The sequence below is a fragment of the Salmo trutta genome, chromosome 15 (genome assembly GCF_901001165.1).
Source record: "Salmo trutta chromosome 15, fSalTru1.1, whole genome shotgun sequence".
In the NCBI taxonomy this organism is placed as follows: Eukaryota; Metazoa; Chordata; class Actinopteri; order Salmoniformes; family Salmonidae; genus Salmo; species Salmo trutta.
Window position 1 is genome coordinate 55,558,393 of NC_042971.1, and position 20,524 is coordinate 55,578,916.

A 20,524-nucleotide genomic window follows, 5' to 3' on the forward strand; every position below is an offset into this window, starting at 1 on the left:
GACAACCAATGGTAAACATGCTAGGTCCTACAGAGGATGAGTTACCTGACGACAAGACGATGACGAAACACAGGAAGTTGTGAAAGTCTTTACCAGAATGACTAATACATTGGTGTGGGCTGTGTGGGCATGTATGTATTTACATTCTGTTAACAATTCCAATACAGCACCAGGGAATAGTTCAGTTGTACTTTTGAATCTGATCCTATCGTCATAGTGTAGGATGAAGTTTCCATAATGTTAACATACATAAACACCTCAGAACAGCCTCAGCTCGTCGGGGCATGGACTCCACAAGGTGTTGAACGTGTTCCACAGGGATGCTGGGCCACTTTGACTCCAATGTTGGCTGGATGTCCTTTGGGTGGTGGACCATCACACAGGAAACTGTTGAGTGTGGAAAAACCCAGCAGCGTTGCAGTTCTTGACACAAACCGGTGCGCCTGGCACCTACTACCATACCCCGTTCAAAGGCACTTCAATCTTTTGTCCTGCCCATTCACCCTCTGAATGGCACACATACACAATCCATGTCTCACTTGTCTCAAGGCTTAAAAATCCTTCTTTAACCTGTCTCCTCCCCTTTATCTACACTGATTGATGTGGATTTAACAAGTGACGTCAATAAGGGATCATAGCTTTCACCTGGATTCACCTGGTCAGTCTATGTCATGGAAAGAGCAGGTGTTCATAATGTTTGTGGAGTAATTAACAGTGTTATTACAATTTGATAATAGTATCCCTCTCCCTATAGTATCTGAGCCGTGAAGTAGTATGGAGCAAAATGCTACAGTTATGGAAGTGTGAGCCTCATTTCTCTATTTGTTTGAAGTGTAAAGTCCACCTGGCCTGTGTTGGGTTGGGTCTTGTTATGGTATGTGAACTTGATTCTGGTGTCACCACCCTACTTAGCAAAATGCTCTTTGTTGGTCTGCAGTATAAAATGCTCATACACCTTGTTTGGAACAATGTCTATTAAATGGATTTATATTGGCTCCCACGGTGTATGTGAAGAGTAGATTATAAAAATGCTTTATTGGGCAAGGCTAAATCCTAACCCATTCATTATTTCTCTGCTGGTTCAGTTCTGAAGATTTAACATTTTACATTTGAGTCATTTAGCAGACGCTCTTATCCAGAGCATCGTCATCGTCATTCATCGTCATTCATTTGATTTAGCCAGGATAGACCACAAAGCGACTTACAGTTAGTTCTTTAATCTTAAGGCACCTCGTTAAGACAACCACATATCACAGTCATAGTAAGTAAAACCTTTCCCTGATTAAAGAAGCTATCAGCGAAGTCAGTGACATTAAGAAAATAAAAGAACTTTGCCAGTGTTTCTAGCGTTCCTCAGTGTCTCTCTGTGTTGTTTCTGTTATTGTGATGGATGGTGTCGTGACATGAGTGTTGTTTTGTTGTCTTTGGAGGCCTAAGTAGTGGTTTGATAAACACTCACACTCATCTCAGTAGGCCCCTGTAAATACTGTGTTTTCCTTATGACCAGCCACTGCGCCGACATGTCTACTCCTCAGACCAGTAATCTGTACACATTGTCATGCTGCGACTTGTCCAGATAGGTGATCACTGACACAGTCACCCACGGCCAGATTCCCCCAGTCTCTAGATACACCATCCTCAGTGCTATCGGGAAATTTAAGGCATCTGAAATTCTTACTTAGCTTTACAATAGAACAATTAGCACATGTGCAGTATCACATTTGAGCTTCGGGCTGCTGTATGAATTGTGATCTATAATAGCTAGGTTGTCTAAACATGAAGTTGATTATTATTATCTTTGTCATTATATTCACACCTGAAGTTAACAGGGTGGAAGAATACTTTCTTCATGTTTCACTGTAAATGCGCAAAAGCTGTTATGTCTTGATGGATGTGTTTGTATGTGTCTGCCATTCGATCCCTCTGACACCTTACTGTAATAAGACCTGACTTTGCATAGTACTATACAGTATGCGTTGTTGTTGTTGTCGTTGTCGTTGTTATATGTGTACTACTGCAGGACCCTGGGAACAAGGACACACACACACAGTCACCCACACACTTACGCAGCCCCACACACACACACAAACACACATAAAAGCTGAGCACTTCATATCTCATATCACAGGTGATGAAAGTGTGTAGGCTTAAGTTATTCAATTTATCTTACTGATTTACCCAACCCGGAACTCTGGCTGTCTGCAGCATGTAATGTGGAGGAGAGTCTGTTATTTAAGATGGTCTCTCTCTCTCTCTCTACAGGTTGGAGCATCCCCGGGTCCTTATCCTTTAATGTGGGAACTGCTGGAGCCAAGGTATTCTCTGGACCTGCTGTAGAGGAGTTTGGACACACTGTGCAACAGTTCAGGAATCACCAGGGCAAATGGTGAGGCTACTGAGTGCGTAGGCCGCAATGCAGAAGTACTGTGTGCTAGAAAGCACTTGGTTCTGTTATTTCACAGACATAACTTAAAGGTAGCTAAATCATGGTAGTAATAGAATAATGATAACGGTACACTGCCCTAAACTTTTCTGATGTTGTGCTGTGTCCTGTCACTCTCACACCCCAGGAGAACCCCTACTGAGAACATCCGTTTTCTCAAGCCACTGTTGTTCCTGTTCTTACCACTAGGTCACATGACACTCAGCAAAGTTGACAACGGGGCTGGATGCAGACACTTCAAACACAGTAGTGACACACACGCACACGCACGCACGCGCACACACACACACACACACACACACACACACACACACACACACACACACACACACACACACACACACACACACACACACACACACATACACATACACATACACACAAACCCTTGACAAACCACCACACATACATTATACAGTTGTCTGATGATCAGCGCAGGCATCCCAGTTAGACTCTTGGGTTCACGTCTTTGCTCACACACACACTTCCTGTGGTCTGTAATGCCGTCAGTCTGCATCTGGGAGACTACAGAGGAGACATTTTCCTTTTGAATATGTCTCTGCTTCCTTTCATACCCATCATAAATAAACATGGAGACTAAGGCTTAACCTATTAACTCTCTCTGTGTGGATGGAAACGTCGGTAACAAAGGAAACTAAGGCTTAACCTATGTCATATTAACTCTCTCTGTGTGGATGGAAACGTCGGTAACAAAGGAAAGGGGTCTGAAGATGTTTCTCTGTCTGCACTCTCCACTAGACAAACATTTCATCAGAGATGTTAAGTGGGAAATGAACCAACAGAACAAATAATGATAACGAGTTGTATAATTGCCCCAAGGACTAACTGGGCTTTGCAAAAGCATTCAGACCCCTTTGGATTTCTTCATATTTTATTGTATTCCAAAGTGGGATTAAAATGTATTTAATTGTATTTCGTTTTTTTACAATCTACACAAAATACTCTGTAATGTCAAAGTGTAATAAAAATGTATAAAATATATAAATTAAATTAATAAAATACAGTCATTGCCTAAGTGTTCAGCTCCCTAAGTCAATACATTAGAAACACCTTTTGTATTGATTACAGCTGTGAGTCTTCTGTGGTAAGTCTCTTAGAGCTTTACACTCCTGGATTGTACAATATTTGCACATTATTCTTTTCAAAATTCTTGAAGCTCTGTCAAGATGTTGGGGATCATGGCTAGCCAGCAATTATCAAGCAGATGTAAGTATTGTCGATGTCAAGCATACCCACACCATGATGCAGCCAACACCATGCTTGAAAATGAAGAGAATCAGTTACTCAGTGTTGTGTTGGATTTGCCCCGAACATACGGCTTTGCATTTAGCCCAAAAAGTGTATTCCTTTGCTGTGTTTTTTTTTTGCAGTAGTACTTTAGTTGCATACAAGATGCATGTTTTGGAGTATTTTTATTCAGTATATTTGTATTCTTTTCAATCTGTCATTTAGGACATTATTGTGGAGTCACTACAATGTTGTTGATCCATCCTCAGTTTCCTCCCGTCACAGACATTGAACTCTGTAACTCTTTTAAAATAACCAATGACCTCATGTTAACATCACTGAGCAGGAGGACTGTATCTTCAATGTGTCTAGGTGGTTAATACATCATCCACAGCATAATTATTAACTTGACCATGTTTAATGAGATATTCAATGTCTGATTTGTTATTGTTACCCATCTACCAATCACTGTCCTTCTTTATGAGGCTTTCGAAAAGCTCCCTGGTCTTTGTAGTTGAATCTGTGCTTGAAATTCACTACTTGACTGAGTGACCTTACAGATGTTTATGTATGGTGGACAGAGGAAGGGGTAGTCATAAGAAAATCATATAAACCGCTATTATTTCACAGACTGAGTCCATGTAACTTATTATGTGATTTGTTAATCCGAATTTTACTCCTGAACTAATTTAGGCTTGCCTAAACAAAGAGGATGAATACTTTTTATAACAACTTTACACTGATTATACAAAACAATAACAACACCTGCTCTTTCCATGACATAGACTGTCCAGGTGAATCCAGGTGAACGCTATGATCACTTATTGATGTCACCTGTTAAATCTACTTCAAACAGTGTAGATGAAGGGGAGGAGACAGGTTAATTAAAGAAGGATTTTTCAGCCTTAAGACAATTGACACACGGATTGCCTTTGAACGGGGTATGGTAGTAGGTGCCAGGCGCACCGGTTTGTGTCAAGAACTGCACCGCTGCTGGGTTTGTCATGCTCAACAGTTTCCCGTGTGTATCAAGAATGGTCACCACCCAAAGGACATCCAGCCAACTTGACACTGTGGGAGTCAACATGGGCCAGATTTTTCTTCCACTTTGACATTACAGTATTTTATGTAGATTGTTGACAAAAAATATAATTCAATCAAATTTAATCCCTCTTTGTAATACAATAAAATATGAAGAAATCCAAGGAGTTTCAATACTTTTGCAAGGTCCTGTAAGTGGACGTTTTTTTATATGGTTTTGACTAGCCTCTTCCCCGGGCTAATTCAACAGGTTTTGACTAGCCTCTTCCCCGGGCTAATTCAACAGGTTTTGACTAGCCTCTTCCCCGGGCTATTTCAACAGGTTTTGACTAACCTCGTCCCCCCGGGCTAATTCAACAGGTTTTGACTAACCTCGTCCCCCCGGGCTAATTCAACAGGTTTTGACTAACCTCTTCCCCGGGCTAATTTAACAGGTTTTGACTAACCTCGTCCCCGGGCTAATTCAACAGATTTTGACTAACCTCTTCCCCGGGCTAATTCAACAGGTTTTGACTAACCTCGTCCCCCCGGGATATTTCAACAGGTTTTGACTAACCTCGTCCCAGGGCTAATTCATCAGGTTTTGATTAACCTCGTCCCAGGGCTAATTCATCAGGTTTTGACTAACCTCGTCCCAGGGCTAATTCAACAGGTTTTGACTAACCACGTCCCCTGGCTAATTCAACAGGTTTTGACTAACCTCTTCCCCGGGCTAATTCAACAGGTTTTGACTAACCTCGTCCCTGGGCTAATTCATCAGGTTTTGACTAACAACGTCCCCTGGCTAATTCATCAGGATTTGACTAACCTTGTCCCTCCGGGCTAATTCAACAGGTTTTGACTAACCATGTCCCCCCGGGCTAATTCAACAGGTTGTGACTAACCTCGTCCCCGGACTAATTCAACAGGTTTTGACTAACCTCGTCCAAGGGCAAATTCAACAGGTTTTGACTAACAACGTCCCCTGGCTAATTCAACAGGATTTGACTAACCTTGTCCTTCCGGGCTAATTCAACAGGTTTTGACTAACAGCGTCCCATGGCTAATTCAACAAGTTTTGACTAACCTCTTCCCCGGGCTATTTCAACAGGTTTTGATTAACCTCATCCCCGAGCTAATTCAACAGGTTTTGATTAACCTCGTCCCATGGCTAATATATCAGGTTTTGACTAACCTCGTCCCCGTGGGCTAATTCATCAGGTTTTGACTAACCTCGTCCCCGGGGCTAATTCATCAGGTTTTGACTAACCTCTTCCCTGGGCTAATTCAACAGGTTTTGACTAACCTCTTCCCGGGGCTAATTCAACAGGTTTTGACTAACCTCGTCCCCGGGCTAATTCATCAGGTTTTGACTAACCTCGTCCCCCGGCTAATTCATCAGGTTTTGACTAACCTCTTCCCCGGGCTAATTCATCAGGTTTTGACTAACCTCGTCCCAGGGCTAATTCATCAGGTTTTGACTAACCTCTTCCCAGGGCTATTTCAACAGGTTTTGACTAACCTCGTTCCAGGGCTAATTCATCAGGTTTTGACTAACCTCGTCCCCGGGCTAATTCATCAGGTTTTGACTAACCTCGTCCCAGGGCTAATTCAACAGGTTTTGACTAACCTCGTCCCAGGGCTAATTCAACAGGTTTTGACTAACCTCATCCCCCTGGGCTAATTCAACAGGTTTTGACTAACAGCGTCCCATGGCTAATTCAACAAGTTTTGACTAACCTCTTCCCCGGGCTATTTCAACAGGTTTTGATTAACCTCATCCCCGAGCTAATTCAACAGGTTTTGATTAACCTCGTCCCATGGCTAATATATCAGGTTTTGACTAACCTCGTCCCCGTGGGCTAATTCATCAGGTTTTGACTAACCTCGTCCCCGGGGCTAATTCATCAGGTTTTGACTAACCTCTTCCCTGGGCTAATTCAACAGGTTTTGACTAACCTCTTCCCGGGGCTAATTCAACAGGTTTTGACTAACCTCGTCCCCGGGCTAATTCATCAGGTTTTGACTAACCTCGTCCCCCGGCTAATTCATCAGGTTTTGACTAACCTCTTCCCCGGGCTAATTCATCAGGTTTTGACTAACCTCGTCCCAGGGCTAATTCATCAGGTTTTGACTAACCTCTTCCCAGGGCTATTTCAACAGGTTTTGACTAACCTCGTTCCAGGGCTAATTCATCAGGTTTTGACTAACCTCGTCCCCGGGCTAATTCATCAGGTTTTGACTAACCTCGTCCCAGGGCTAATTCAACAGGTTTTGACTAACCTCGTCCCAGGGCTAATTCAACAGGTTTTGACTAACCTCATCCCCCTGGGCTAATTCATCAGGTTTTGACTAACCTCGTCCCCGGGCTAATTCAACAGGTTTTGACTAACCTCGTCCCAGGGCTAATTCATCAGGTTTTGACTAACCTCATCCCCCTGGGCTAATTCATCAGGTTTTGACTAACCTCCTCCCTGGGCTAATTCATCAGGTTTTGACTAACCTCGTCCCCCCGGGCTAATTCATCAGGTTTTGACTAACCTCTTCCCCGGGCTAATTCAACAGATAGAGAGTCAGCTGGTGGATGACACTGGGTTTATTACAAAATAACAGTAGAGATGTATTGTTTATTCATTTGTAATCTTGACAAATACCCCACTTGAAATTAGGAGGGTAAAAAATAAAAACAATGAGTCAATATAGGGAAAACCCAGAGTCCCTGTGAACCCCAAAGAATAGAGGTGCTTTGTTGTATTGAAAGCCTGAATGTATGACATCACAGAGAAATCCGGGGTCATAGTACACTCCCTTTGTCTAATTGGCTGCTTCCTGTCTCAGAGTGTAGGTTTTGGCTCCAACACAAAGTCAGGGGGCGTTTATCACTCTCTGAATCACACTACTTGCTGAATCACTATTCCTATGAAGTACAATTAAATAAGGGGAGTTTTGGAATATTCCAGGAAACAACATTGAACACAAATACCAAGAATTGTTTACTTAATGGTAACAGTTCATCTAACACCAGCAATGAGAAGCACAAGACAATAGTGTGTATTCTGTAGCCAGTGGAAGGCATGTTTCTCTTCTTTGTGACACCAGGCTGGCAAAGAACTTTGCCCACTGTCCATCCGGTCCTGCATCCAGCTGATGCCATGGACTTTCATTCAGTCTTTACTAGGTTTAATATCACACCAACATATAGATGTGTTTGCAATAGAACCATGAATGTCCAATCAAAACACAGCAAGACTTCACTGACACACTGTCACACCCCAATGACCGTAATTTCAGTATGTCTGTGCCCACTCTTTCTCAGTCTGAGTGGTGCTGTTGTGTTGTTATACTGTACCTCACAGGATGCTGTAGTGAGTCCATCTGTGTGTCAACAGTTTAGGAACGCTAGGTGGTCTGTCTGTCCACACTGTGTAGTCTAGCAAGGTGGAGCTTTCCTCCATGATGTGTCATGTGTAACGGATTGGGCCCTGCTTTCTGTGTGTGTGTGTGTGTGTGTGTGTGTGTGTGTGTGTGTGTGTGTGTGTGTGTGTGTGTGTGTGTGTGTGTGTGTGTGTGTGTGTGTGTGTGTGTGTGTGTGTGTGTATATATAAGCTAATCAAGAAAGGTTAATATGTGTGGCTGGTTTCTGTGTGGGGGTGTTAGACATCACATTGTGTAATGTAGTGGGCATGTGTGTCCTGACTGGCTGACTCACATGGTGGTAATGCTGTGTAATCACCATGGTTACCCAGCTCCTGATCCACCAGCAGCAGACAACGGGACTGCCACTGATTATTGCTCTCTCCTTCTCATGCAACAGAAGGAGACTGAAAACATCCCCTTAAAGATGTAGGATCTTCATTTCAGCCAGTTTGTTACAGCAGGAAAATAATCCTGCAGCAACAGGAAATGTGAATTATTATGTGGATTATATAATGGATTTTTTTTTATAGGGATTGATACAGTTTTCGTAAGGGGAAATCAAGTCTGACATTTTAAAGTGGAAATTACAAACTTTAGAAGCCTTTTTAAACCTCGAACACACTACAAGTTTGCATTTCCTGCTGTGCAGGAACATTTTCTGCAACAAAAGAGTGATCAAATTAAGACCCTACATGACCCTACACTTTGCCCCTCAGGGTTAAGGTGCTTATTATACCTTCCACCCTAAGATGAGCTGTTAGTGATGATGTTGGTAGAGTATGTGTTTACCTTCCACACCTGTAGAAAAGGACAAACTCTGCTTACAGATCATGTTACTCTAATTGTCTTGTTGTGAATGTATGGTACTGTTTCCAAATATTTCCTGACAATGCTATTACATTAGTTGCCATTAATGAAGTAATTTAGATCTTCACACCATTGTAAGTAATTATTTGTAATATGTGTGTGTGTGTGTGTGTGTGTGTGTGTGTGTGTGTGTATGTGTGTGTGTGTGTGTGTGTGTGTGTGTGTGTGTGTGTGTGTGTGTGTGTGTGTGTGTGTGTGTGTGTGTGTGTGTGTTTCCCCCCAGGTTGCTGGTTGGTTCTCCCTGGAGTGGATACAACCAGGACAGGAAAGGAGACGTCTACAAGTGTGAGATCAGAGGGGCCAGTTCAGGATGTCAGAGACTCAACCTGCAGAGTAAGACAGCTCCAGTTATTTTCTATAAACAACTCTGATTCTTTTAGCAATCCTTGTGTGACTCATGTAGTGTTATCTTGTGTTTTACCATAGCATTCTTTTAAATCTCTTTGAATCCTGTCAAATCTGTCTGTAAACCAGAATGATGGCCACAGTAGTTAGGATGGGATTTTGTTCAGAGTTGAGAGTTCTCATTGAACTCACTGTGCTCATTTTGTGTTTTAATAAATGTTAGTAAACCTCTGTAATTACACCATGAGAATGTATTCAATAACACTTTACATGAAAGTGTTATTCTTATTACAGTGTGATTATTCCTGTAAGTACAGTGTACTAACTGTTCTTCCTCTCCTGTTACAGACTCTGTCAGCATATCAACAGTGAGTAATGTCAATGTCAACATGAGCCTGGGGCTGACCCTAACCCGTACAGCTACAGAAGATACATTTATGGTAAGGAGATTTTACATCACTACTTCTGAACAGCTGTAGAACTACCCTAACCCTAGCTACCCTACCCTAGCTACCCTAGACCTGGATACCCTAGATACCCTAACTACCGTAGCTACCCTAACCCTAGATACCCTAGCTACCCTAACCCTAGATACCCTAGCTACCCTAACCCTAGATACCCTAACCCTACCCTAACCATAACTACCCTAGCTACCCTAACCCTAGATACCCTAGCTACCCTAACCCTAGATACCCTAGATACCCTAGATACCCTAACCCTAACTACCCTACCCTACCCTAATCCTAGCTACCCTAGCTACCCTACCCTAGCTACCCTAACCCTAGCTACCCTAACCCTAGATACCCTAGCTACCCTAACCCTAGATACCCTATCCCTAGATACCCTATCCCTAGATACCCTAGCTACCCTAACCCTAACCATAGCTACCATAACCCATAGCTACCATAACCCTAGCTACCCTAACCCTAGATACCCTAGCTACCCTAACCCTAACCATAGCTACCATAACCCATAGCTACCATAACCCTAGCTACCCTAACCCTAGATACCCTAGCTACCCTAACCCTAACCATAGCTACCATAACCCATAGCTACCATAACCCTAGCTACCCTAACCCTAGCTACCCTAACCCTAGATACCCTAACCCTAACCCTAGATTACCCTAACCCTAGCTACCCTAACCCTAGATACCATAACCCTAACTACCCTAACCCTAGCTGCCCTAACCCTTGATACCCTAGCTACCCTAACCCTAGCTACCCTAACCCTAGATACCCTAGCTACCCTAACCCATAGCTACCATAACCCATAGCTCCCATAACCCTAGATACCCTAACCCTAGATACCCTAGCTACCCTAACCCTAGCTACCCTAACCCTAACCCTAGCTACCCTAACCCTAGCTACCCTAACCCTAACCCTACCTACCCTAACCCTAGCTACCCTAACCCTAGATACCCTATCTACCCTAAACCTAACCCTAGCTACCCTAACCCTAGATACCCTAGCTACCGTAGCTACCCTAACCCTAGCTACCCTAACCCTAGCTACCCTAACCCTAGATACCCTAGCTACCCTAACCCTAACCATAGCCCGCACGGTCACAAGGGAAATGTATTCATGGTAAGCAGATTTAACCTATACCTGATTGTACAGTTGGAAAGCTCCTAGAAGATCAGTTTGGGATTGGCTGATAGCCTAAAGGTTGTTTTGGATGTTTTACCGTCTGTCTCATGCGTCGTCTTGTCTTTTCCTGGTAGACATGTGGACCTCTGTGGGCTCAGAAATGTGGCAGTCAGTATTACTACCCAGGGATCTGTGCAGAAGTCAGCCCTCTCTTCAACCCCCTGTCTTCATTCTCACCTGCCCTTCAGAGTAAGAGTCCACAATCATTTTTACATGTGTATCCTTAGAATAAGAATTCTCTATTGTTTTCACCTTTGATTAAAAGTATAATTTAAGTCCTACTGTATATCATATTTAACGCCCCTTTGTAATTGGAGTAATACATGGCTACCATACAATACTGTCATTAACTCAATTCTTCTCTTGTCTTTCCAGCTTGTGGGGGTCCCATGGATATTGCTATTGTCTTGGATGGCTCTAACAGTATATATCCCTGGCCACCAGTTGTGGCTTTCCTCAAGAAACTGTTGGAGAACTTGGATATTGGACCTGACAATACTCAGGTAAGTGGGATCACAGTTATCAGTGTACTGTACATGAATTGCTACCTGGGTTCAGGTAGAATGAAATGTCACGACTGCCATTTATTTATAGGAATTGTCAAAAGCCGGATGCAATAGACAATGCAGCTTTTAAAGGCAATGTTCCTGCGTTCTAGGAGATCTCATTCACGATAAACCATGCATATTTCGTGTCAGTTTGAAATTACCTTTAAAAACCGCATTGCCGACAACTCACTGTTGGCTTGAATCCTGGCCCAAGTAAATTTCATGCATTTGTCCCTATCAGTTTGTTTGTTGACTTTATGTTTTTGCTTTCAGGTAAGTATTATACAGTACGCGGTTGATCCGGCTTTTGAATTCCATCTGGACTCCCACAAAACCAAAGACTCAATCATTGCGGCCGCAGCGAAAATACCCCAGAAGTCAGGCCTGGAGACGAACACCTTCCGGGCCATTGAATTTGCCAGGTGCGTCTCAGTGAGCAACACTTTCCCTGCCAGTCATTTCCTCTAGTTTTCTGGTAGACAATGGGTCCTTAGGGGACTGTGACCTCATGTATTCTAAATGAACATATCCTGAGTCTGTTGACTCAACATATTTATAAAAAAGACTTGAACAAAAGGATTAGAATCTCTATTTACAAACTGAAAACCCCCTAAAGAGGGGGTTAGAATGGAACACTTGAATAGAATAGAAAGGAATACAACACTTGGAAGAATGGAATTCAATGGAATCCAACACAAAAAAACGTGTTCAGAACAAGCGTTTTAGAAGCTATTTCTTTACATGCTTATTGCTATTGACTTGGGTTTGAGATGGATGTTGCTGTTTGACACCTATTGAGTGTGCATCTCAGACAGCAGGCGTTCCTGCCTACAAACGGTGCCCGACCTGGAGCCAGCAAGGTGATGGTGGTGGTGACGGATGGAGAGTCTCACGACAAGGGCCTCAAAGACGACGTCATCGGGAAGTGTGAGCAGGAGAAGATCACCCGGTTTGGTATTGCTGTAAGTTAATATCACACTCATTTAGCTTGACCTTTATATATCTAGGTTTGTCTCTCTTTAGCAAAAGGCACATGGGTATACGTATATACAGTGTTGAGTGTGAGGTATTAACATTTACTGTTTGATCCCTTTATAACATGACATTTTTATGTTTTATTAATCGTCCCTTTCATTCTAATATAAATCGCTTTAAATGTATTATTTATTATGTTTCTAGGTCCTCGGGTATTACATAAGGAATGACATCGACACTAAAAACCTGATTGCTGAGATCAAGTCCATCGCCAGCACCCCGACAGACAGGTACTTCTTTAATGTGTCAGCTGAGGAAGCTCTGCTTGAGATCGCTGGAACTCTGGGAGACAGAATCTTCAATATAGAGGGTACACTACCGTTTTCTAAAGTCATTTATTCTGAATTTTTTTTTAGAGGTCAAATTTGTATCCATAATGAAAAAATATCGACCTATATACATTCCAACAATATGAATGGACCTTGAAGACATGTTACCTTTTAAGAAGGTAGCAGTCTTACTCTGTACAGGACAGTAAACATAGCCACTAATCTTTTCATTGTGTGTTGTCTTGAGAGACAGGTACTGGGAAAGGGGGTGATTTTCAGATGGAGATGTCCCAAGTGGGCTTCAGTGCCCACCAAACCAAGAAGCAGGTATGTACGGGCTAAGGATACTATCACACAAACATCCACATGTATTTCCAACCTGTAAGCCACTATTCAGCATGTTTAAACAGGCCATTCTCTCCCACTTGTTCTAGAACATGATGATGCTGGGTGCAGTGGGGGCCTATGGCTGGAGTGGTACTGTGGTTCACTACACTCCTCAGAAATCAGACATCTTCCCCAAGACGGCCTTCGAGAACATTCTAGAGGACAGAAACCACAGTTCACTATTAGGTATGTGAGTTTGATATGTTTTACAAGTCAATATTTGCTCCTTTATCTTCATTTTAAGCGGTGCTATTTTATTGTTGGTTTATCATACAACACCAAGCCATTCTTACGCCTCTTGCTTTTCCAACAATTTCTAACTTAATTTGAATGTTTATTGGAGCTCAAACTAAATATATCTTGATTTACAGTGTGACTGGCAGTAAGACTACTAGCACTGGACATTGTTACAGATCAGTCCATAATGTTCTGCTTGGCTGTTCGGTTCAGGCTACTCTGTGACAACGCTGAATGATGGCAGCATGGAGTACTATGTGGCTGGCGCTCCTCGGTCCAACCACACTGGACAGGTCATAGTGTACATCATCAACAGCAAGGGACAACCCACCGTCATAGACTCCCAGAGAGGAGATCAGGTACGAGGGTGGGACTGGCTGACAGAGAAGAGCATGTACCTTTTTTTCTGGTGGTAGATGTCATGGCTTTCTATTATCTCTGTTCTCTCTATTATCTCTGTGTGATCTATCATATCTGACTTGTTAATGTTGTTATCCTTTGTTTCTGCTCACTGGCTCTGAAGATACTGTGTGTTCCATGTGCTTTATATTCTGTAGATAGGCTCTGAAGATACTGTGTTCCATGTGCTTTATATTCTGTAGATAGGCTCTGAAGATACTGTGTTCCATGTGCTTTATATTCTGTAGATAGGCTCTGAGGATACTGTGTTCCATGTGCTTTATATTCTGTAGATAGGCTCTGAAGATACTGTGTTCCATGTGCTTTATATTCTGTAGATAGGCTCTGAAGATACCGTGTTCCATGTGCTTTCTATTCTGTAGATAGGCTCTGAAGATACTGTGTTCCATGTGCTTTATATTCTGTAGATAGGCTCTGAAGATAGTGTTCCATGTGCTTTATATTCTGTAGATAGGCTCTGAGGATACCATGTTCCATGTGCTTTCTATTCTGTAGATAGGCTCCTACTATGGCAGTGTACTCTGTCCTCTGGATGTGGATAAAGATGGCGTGTCTGACATACTGCTGGTTGGCGCTCCCATGTTCATGAATGAACAGAAGAAGGAGACTGGGAAGGTCTATCTCCTCTCTTTCACCAAGGTAAGCCACACATACTGCACTCTACTGCACTGTACTGTACTCTACTGTACTGTACTGTGCTGTGCTGTACTGTACTGCACAGTGCTGTACTCTACTGTACTGTACTCTATTGTACTGTAACTTACTGTAGTCTACTGTACTGTACTCTACTGTACTGTACTCTATTGTACTGTAACTTACTGTAGTCTACTGTACTGTACTCTACTGTACTGTAACTTACTGTAGTCTACTGTACTGTACTCTACTGTACTGTAACCTACTGTAGTCTACTGTACTGTACTCTACTGTACTGTAACTTACTGTACTCTACTGTACTGTAACTTACTGTAGTCTACTGTACTGTATTGTACTGTACTCTACTGTAACCTACTGTAGTCTACTGTACTGTACTGTAACCTACTGTAGTCTACTGTACTGTATTGTACTGTACTGTACTCTACTGTACTCTACTGTACTGTACTGTACTGTACTGTAACCTACTGTAGTCTACTGTACTGTACTCTGAGATACTCTGAGATATCTACTGCAGCCCTCATCCTCCACATACCACACCTGTTCTGCCAGTCACATTCTGTTAAAGGTCCCCAATGCACACACATCCCTGGGTTGCTCCTCTTTTCAGTTCGCTGCAGCTAGCGACTGGAACGAGCTGCAACAAACACTCAAACTGGACAGTTTTATCTCAATCTTTTATTCAATAACTCAATCATGGAAACTCTTATTGACAGTTGTGGCTGCTTTGTGTGACGTATTGTTGTCTCTACCTTCTTGCCCTTGTCTGTGCCCAACAATGTTTGTAACCTGTTTTGTGCTGCTACCATGTTGTGCTGCTGCCATGTTGTGTTGCTACCATGTTGTTGTCATGTTTTGTTGCTACCATGCTGTGTTGTCATGTGTTGCTGTCATGCCAAAGGGCCTTTTGCCTTTTGGTAGGCCGTCAATGTAAATAAGAATTTGTTCTTAACTGATTTGCCCAGTTAGATAAAGGTTCAATCGATGTTATTTTTTTATATATACTGTACTCTACTATACTGTAACCTACTGCAGTCTACTATATGTACTGTACTCTACTCTACTATACTGTACTCTACTCTACTCTACGGTACTGTAACCTACTGCAGAACACTGTGTCCTCAGTCTGTACTCTACTATACTGTACTCTACTCTACTGTACTCTACTCTACTCTACGGTACTGTAACCTACTCCCAAAGCTTTCTCATGACAATGCCCGGCACATCTTCTTAAAGCCTTTCATCTCTTTTTTGAGGGCAGACCCAATAATTTACATTTCATCTAATGGTTTCAATTTGATCTACACACCGCAACTTCTGAGCCCAGTGGTTCAGGACATTCTGAAAGAGATCATCCTAAGCACACTTACAATATATTCAATATGAATTATTTTGTATTGGTGTTTCTAGGGCATCCTAAGTGACCAGGGGATCCTGAAGGGTCCGTCCCCGGCGGACAACGCTCGTTTTGGGATGTCCATCTCAGCGGTGCCTGACCTCAACATGGATGGTTACAGTGATGTAGTGGTGGGAGCCCCGCTGGAAGACAACAACAGGGGGGTCATTTATGTCTTCAACGGGGACAAGAAGAAACTGAGGACACAGTGTTCTCAGGTAGCGACAGGACTCAACACTGTCCTCTGAATACAGACCTGCCGATGATGGAGATGGTGCTCAGGCTGTTAGAATTCAGCCAACGTGAGCATTGGATGTGAGCTCCAGTTGTGAGATCCTCTTTTATCCTGCTTCATTTCAGAAAATCCTGGGCTCCCAGCTGGATCCTGCACTGAAGTATTTTGGGCGGTCCCTAGACGCCAACTCCGACCTAAACGATGACACCATCCCAGATGTATCAGTGGGGGCTTATGGGAAGGTGGTCCAGCTCTGGTGAGATTCACTAGTTTCTTCTCTTTTCTTTGTTTTAACCCTGTTCCACCCCCCCCCCTCTTCAGAGGTCAACTATATCATTTTGTTTCCCACAATTCCAACACGTCCCACTCAAGTTAAGGGTTTACTTGATATCAACAAATTGCCAGCTGTTCTTAGCAGCTGGCCAACGTATTTTGGGTGACAGTAACTCTAAACCAAACCAATGGAATTACAGTAGGTTGTGAGAGAAACATCCAATACTTGTCTCCTCAAGTTTTAGTTGACTGCGGGAGATGTGCTGTCTCATGGACAGCTTGGTCTTAACTGTGTAAACGAATTGAGTGTTGTTGTCTCGTCCCACTCCATATGAAGAGCAGAACAGCTAGCTGGAATACTATGCTGTCTATTCCCCGCTTGGTCTGACACTGCTGCTAACCACTTCTACATAGCTGCTAATGTCCATTATATCATTATTTAAATAATGATATAAATCAGTCAGTCAACCAATTAACCAATCAATTAACCAATAGATGAATGAATCAATCAACCAACCAAAAGTTGACTCCTACAGTATGACTTAATGATTAGTATTACGTTCTCCCCTCGGGTGTAGCTGGTCTGAGGAGGAGACGTAAATGCCTGGGCCTATACACCCCTGGGCCTAAACACCCCTGGGCCTAAACACCCCCCTGGGCCTATACACCCCTGGGTCTATACACCGCTGGGCCTATACACCCCTGGGCCTATACACCCCCCTGGGCCTAAACACCCCCTGGGCCTAAACACCCCTGGGCCTATACACCCCCCTGGGCCTATACACCCCTGGGCCTATACACCCCTGGGCCTAAACACACCCCTGGGCCTAAACACCCCTGGGCCTAAACACCCCCCTGGGCCTATACACCCCTGGGTCTATACACCGCTGGGCCTATACACCCCTGGGCCTATACACCCCTGGGCCTAAACACACCCCTGGGCCTATACACCCCTGGGCCTAAACACACCCCTGGGCCTATACACCGCTGGGCCTAAACACCCCCCTGGGCCTATACACCCCTGGGTCTATACACCCCTGGGCCTAAACACCCCCCTGGGCCTATACACCCCTGGGCCTATACACCCCTGGCCCTAAACACCCCTGGGCCTAAACACCCCCCTGGGCCTATACACCCCTGGGCCTATACACCCCTGGGCCTATACACCCCTGGGACTAAACACACCCCTGGGCCTATACACCCCCCTGGGCCTATACACCCCTGGGTCTATACACCCCTGGGCCTATACACCCCTGGACCTATACACCCCTGGGCCTATACACCCCTGGGCCTAAACACCCCTGGGCCTATACACCCCTGGGTCTATACACCCCTGGGCCTAAACACCCCCCTGGGCCTAAACACCCCCCTGGGCCTAAACACCCCCCTGGGCCTATACACACCCCTGGGCCTATACACACTCCTGGGCCTATACACACCCCTGGGCCTAAACACACCCCTGGGCCTAAACACACCCCTGGGCCTAAACACCCCTGGGCCTAAACACCCCTGGGCCTAAACACACCAGGTAAACCAGATGAAAGGGGAAGAAATGTGGGGTGTAATGAGCAAAAATAAATCAGACCACAACCAGAACTCAATTTTAGCCCTCAGGGGATGTTTAGTAAAGTAATTAAATAAACAATATAAAAACACCCATAAAGAATCAGTAAGAAAACAAAAACTATCCACAACAAGGGAAGGTAAGAGAAGGGAATGTTTGGGATCGGGGTCCAAGTAATGAAAATAAACAAAAGATCCCTCCTCTTCTACCCACCTAATCCTTCCTAACACACTCTAAACCCTAACCCACTGTCCTACCTGGTTCCAAGAAAATACAAGGGTGACACCCGCCCGGCTAACCTAGTGTATAAAACAATGGGTTATCTACGTGGGAATGTACACCCATGGGCAGATCTACCTTTTCCCTTCTCCAGGGTAGGGTGGAGTACCTCAGCAGGCCAGAAACACAAACAAAGATAAATTAAAACAACAAATCAAATAATCAAACAAAACAAGTGTTCTTTCTTTCTCTCTCTCTCTCTCTCTCTCTCTCTCTCTCTCTCTCTCTCTCTCTCCTCTCTCTCTCTCTCTCTCTCTCTCTCTCTCTCTCTCTCTCTCTCTCTCTCTCTCTCTCTCTCTCTCTCTCTCTCTCTCTCTCTCTCTCTCTCTCTCTCTCTCTCTCTCTCTCTCTCTCTCTCTCTCTCTCTCTCTCTCTCTCTCTCTCTCTCTCTCTCTCTATCTCTCTCTCTCTCTCTCTCTCTCTCTCTCTCTCTCTCTCTCTCTCTCTCTCTCTCTCTCTCTCTCTCTCTCTCTCTCTCTCTCTTCTCTCTCTCTCTCTCTCTCTCTCTCTCTCTCTCTCTCTCTCTCTCTCTCTCTCTCTCTCTCTCTCTCTCTCTCTCTCCTCTCTCTCTCTCTCTCTCTCTCTTTCTCTCCTTCTCTTCTCACACGGCAAACAGATATCCTCTCTGTAATCAGCTACAGCCACGCCCACCATCGTTAGCCGCAACTCGGTACACCTGTAATGCCCAAGACACAAACACACTAACAGGGGAAAATGGGGAACAAGAAAAACTTAACACGTAACAATTAGGATTATGACAAGAATACTCAGTAGACTGTTCCTCTCACAGGTCTCGAGGTCTGGCCGTGGTGACAATGAGGGCGAACTTTAACCCTGACAAGATCAACATCCTGAGTAAGACGTGCAGGGTCAGTGGGAGGCTGGTGTCCTGCTTCAATACCACTGTCTGTTTCAGCTCCACCTTCAGGCCCAAGATACCTGTAGGACCTGTGGGTAAGCCCTGCTTTCCTGTGTCAATCTCTCTCTCTCACTCTCTCCTTCTCTCTCCCTCTCCCTTCCCCTCTCCCATTTAGTATTACAGGGGCTTCTCACATCATAGCAGTGATCTTATGGCCCTCTAATTGTATCTTGTTGCCTCTGTTACGTCTCACCTCAGCTCTCAGGTACAACCTGACCCTGGATGCTGATCTCCAGTCGTCTCGTGTCACCTCCAGAGGTCAGTTCAGTAACTTGGAGAGAGTCCTGCAGAGAGACATCAGGGTTTCCACCGGGGAGGTCTGTGACACCTATGAGGTCTTTGTTCAGGTAAAGAGAGATAATATGAATTGGTTTGATGATGGTTTGCTGAATGAAGTGTGTCTGGTTTTCCTCCTTCATCAGGTCTTATTGAATTACTGTGTTCATTTTGAATGGAGGAAGCACCCTTTCAACAACACTTAAAGGGACAATCTGCAGTTGAAACATTAACAAAGCATAACCACTCTCAAATTCATAGACAGGCCTATGGATGCAAGGACTGACCAATCCATGATATAAAAATTATATACTGCTCAAAAAAATAAAGGGAACACTTAAACAACACAATGTAACTCCAAGTCAATCACACTTCTGTGAAATCAAACTGTCCACTTAGGAAGCAACACTGATTGACATTAAATTTCACATGCTGTTGTGCAAATGGAATAGACAACAGGTGGAAATTATAGGCAATAAGCAAGACACCCCCAATAAAGGAGTGGTTCAGCAGGTGGTGACCACAGACCACTTCTCAGTTCCTATGCTTCCTGGCTGATGTTTTGGTCACTTTTGAATGCTGGCGGTGCTTCACTCTAGTGGTAGCATGAGACGGAGTCTACAACCCACACAAGTGGCTCAGGTAGTGCAGCTCATCCAGGATGGCACATCAATGCGAGCTGTGGCAAGAAGGTTTGCTGTGTCTGTCAGCGTAGTGTCCAGAGCATGGAGGCGCTACCAGGAGACAGGCCAGTACATCAGGAGACGTGGAGGAGGCCGTAGGAGGGCAACAACCTAGCAGTAGGACCGCTACCTCCGCCTTTGTGCAAGGAGGAGCAGGAGGAGCACTGCCAGAGCCCTGCAAAATGACCTCCAGCAAGCCACAAATGTGCATGTGTCTGCTCAAACGGTCAGAAACAGACTCCATGAGGGTGGTATGAGGGCCGACGTCCACAGGTGGCCACAGGTGGGGGTTGTGCTTACAGCCCAACACCGTGCAGGACGTTTGGCATTTGCCAGAGAACACCAAGATTGGCAAATTCGCCACT

At 44.1% G+C, this 20,524-nt stretch overlaps 1 protein-coding gene across 1 annotated transcript in view; it reads left to right on the plus strand.

Annotated features, from left to right (window-relative positions):
- Positions 1–20,524, plus strand: part of LOC115149386 (integrin alpha-2) — a 38,001-nt gene that overhangs the window by 5,838 nt on the left and 11,639 nt on the right. Inside the window, exons 2-17 of the mRNA XM_029692212.1 lie at positions 2,263–2,386; positions 9,219–9,328; positions 9,689–9,780; positions 11,062–11,176; positions 11,363–11,490; positions 11,809–11,957; positions 12,347–12,497; positions 12,715–12,880; positions 13,093–13,166; positions 13,274–13,412; positions 13,677–13,822; positions 14,379–14,522; positions 15,945–16,148; positions 16,291–16,421; positions 19,072–19,235; positions 19,399–19,547. Of these exons, the coding sequence (XP_029548072.1) occupies positions 2,263–2,386; positions 9,219–9,328; positions 9,689–9,780; positions 11,062–11,176; positions 11,363–11,490; positions 11,809–11,957; positions 12,347–12,497; positions 12,715–12,880; positions 13,093–13,166; positions 13,274–13,412; positions 13,677–13,822; positions 14,379–14,522; positions 15,945–16,148; positions 16,291–16,421; positions 19,072–19,235; positions 19,399–19,547 (2,186 nt within the window). The remainder of the gene's footprint in view (positions 1–2,262; positions 2,387–9,218; positions 9,329–9,688; positions 9,781–11,061; positions 11,177–11,362; positions 11,491–11,808; positions 11,958–12,346; positions 12,498–12,714; positions 12,881–13,092; positions 13,167–13,273; positions 13,413–13,676; positions 13,823–14,378; positions 14,523–15,944; positions 16,149–16,290; positions 16,422–19,071; positions 19,236–19,398; positions 19,548–20,524) is intronic.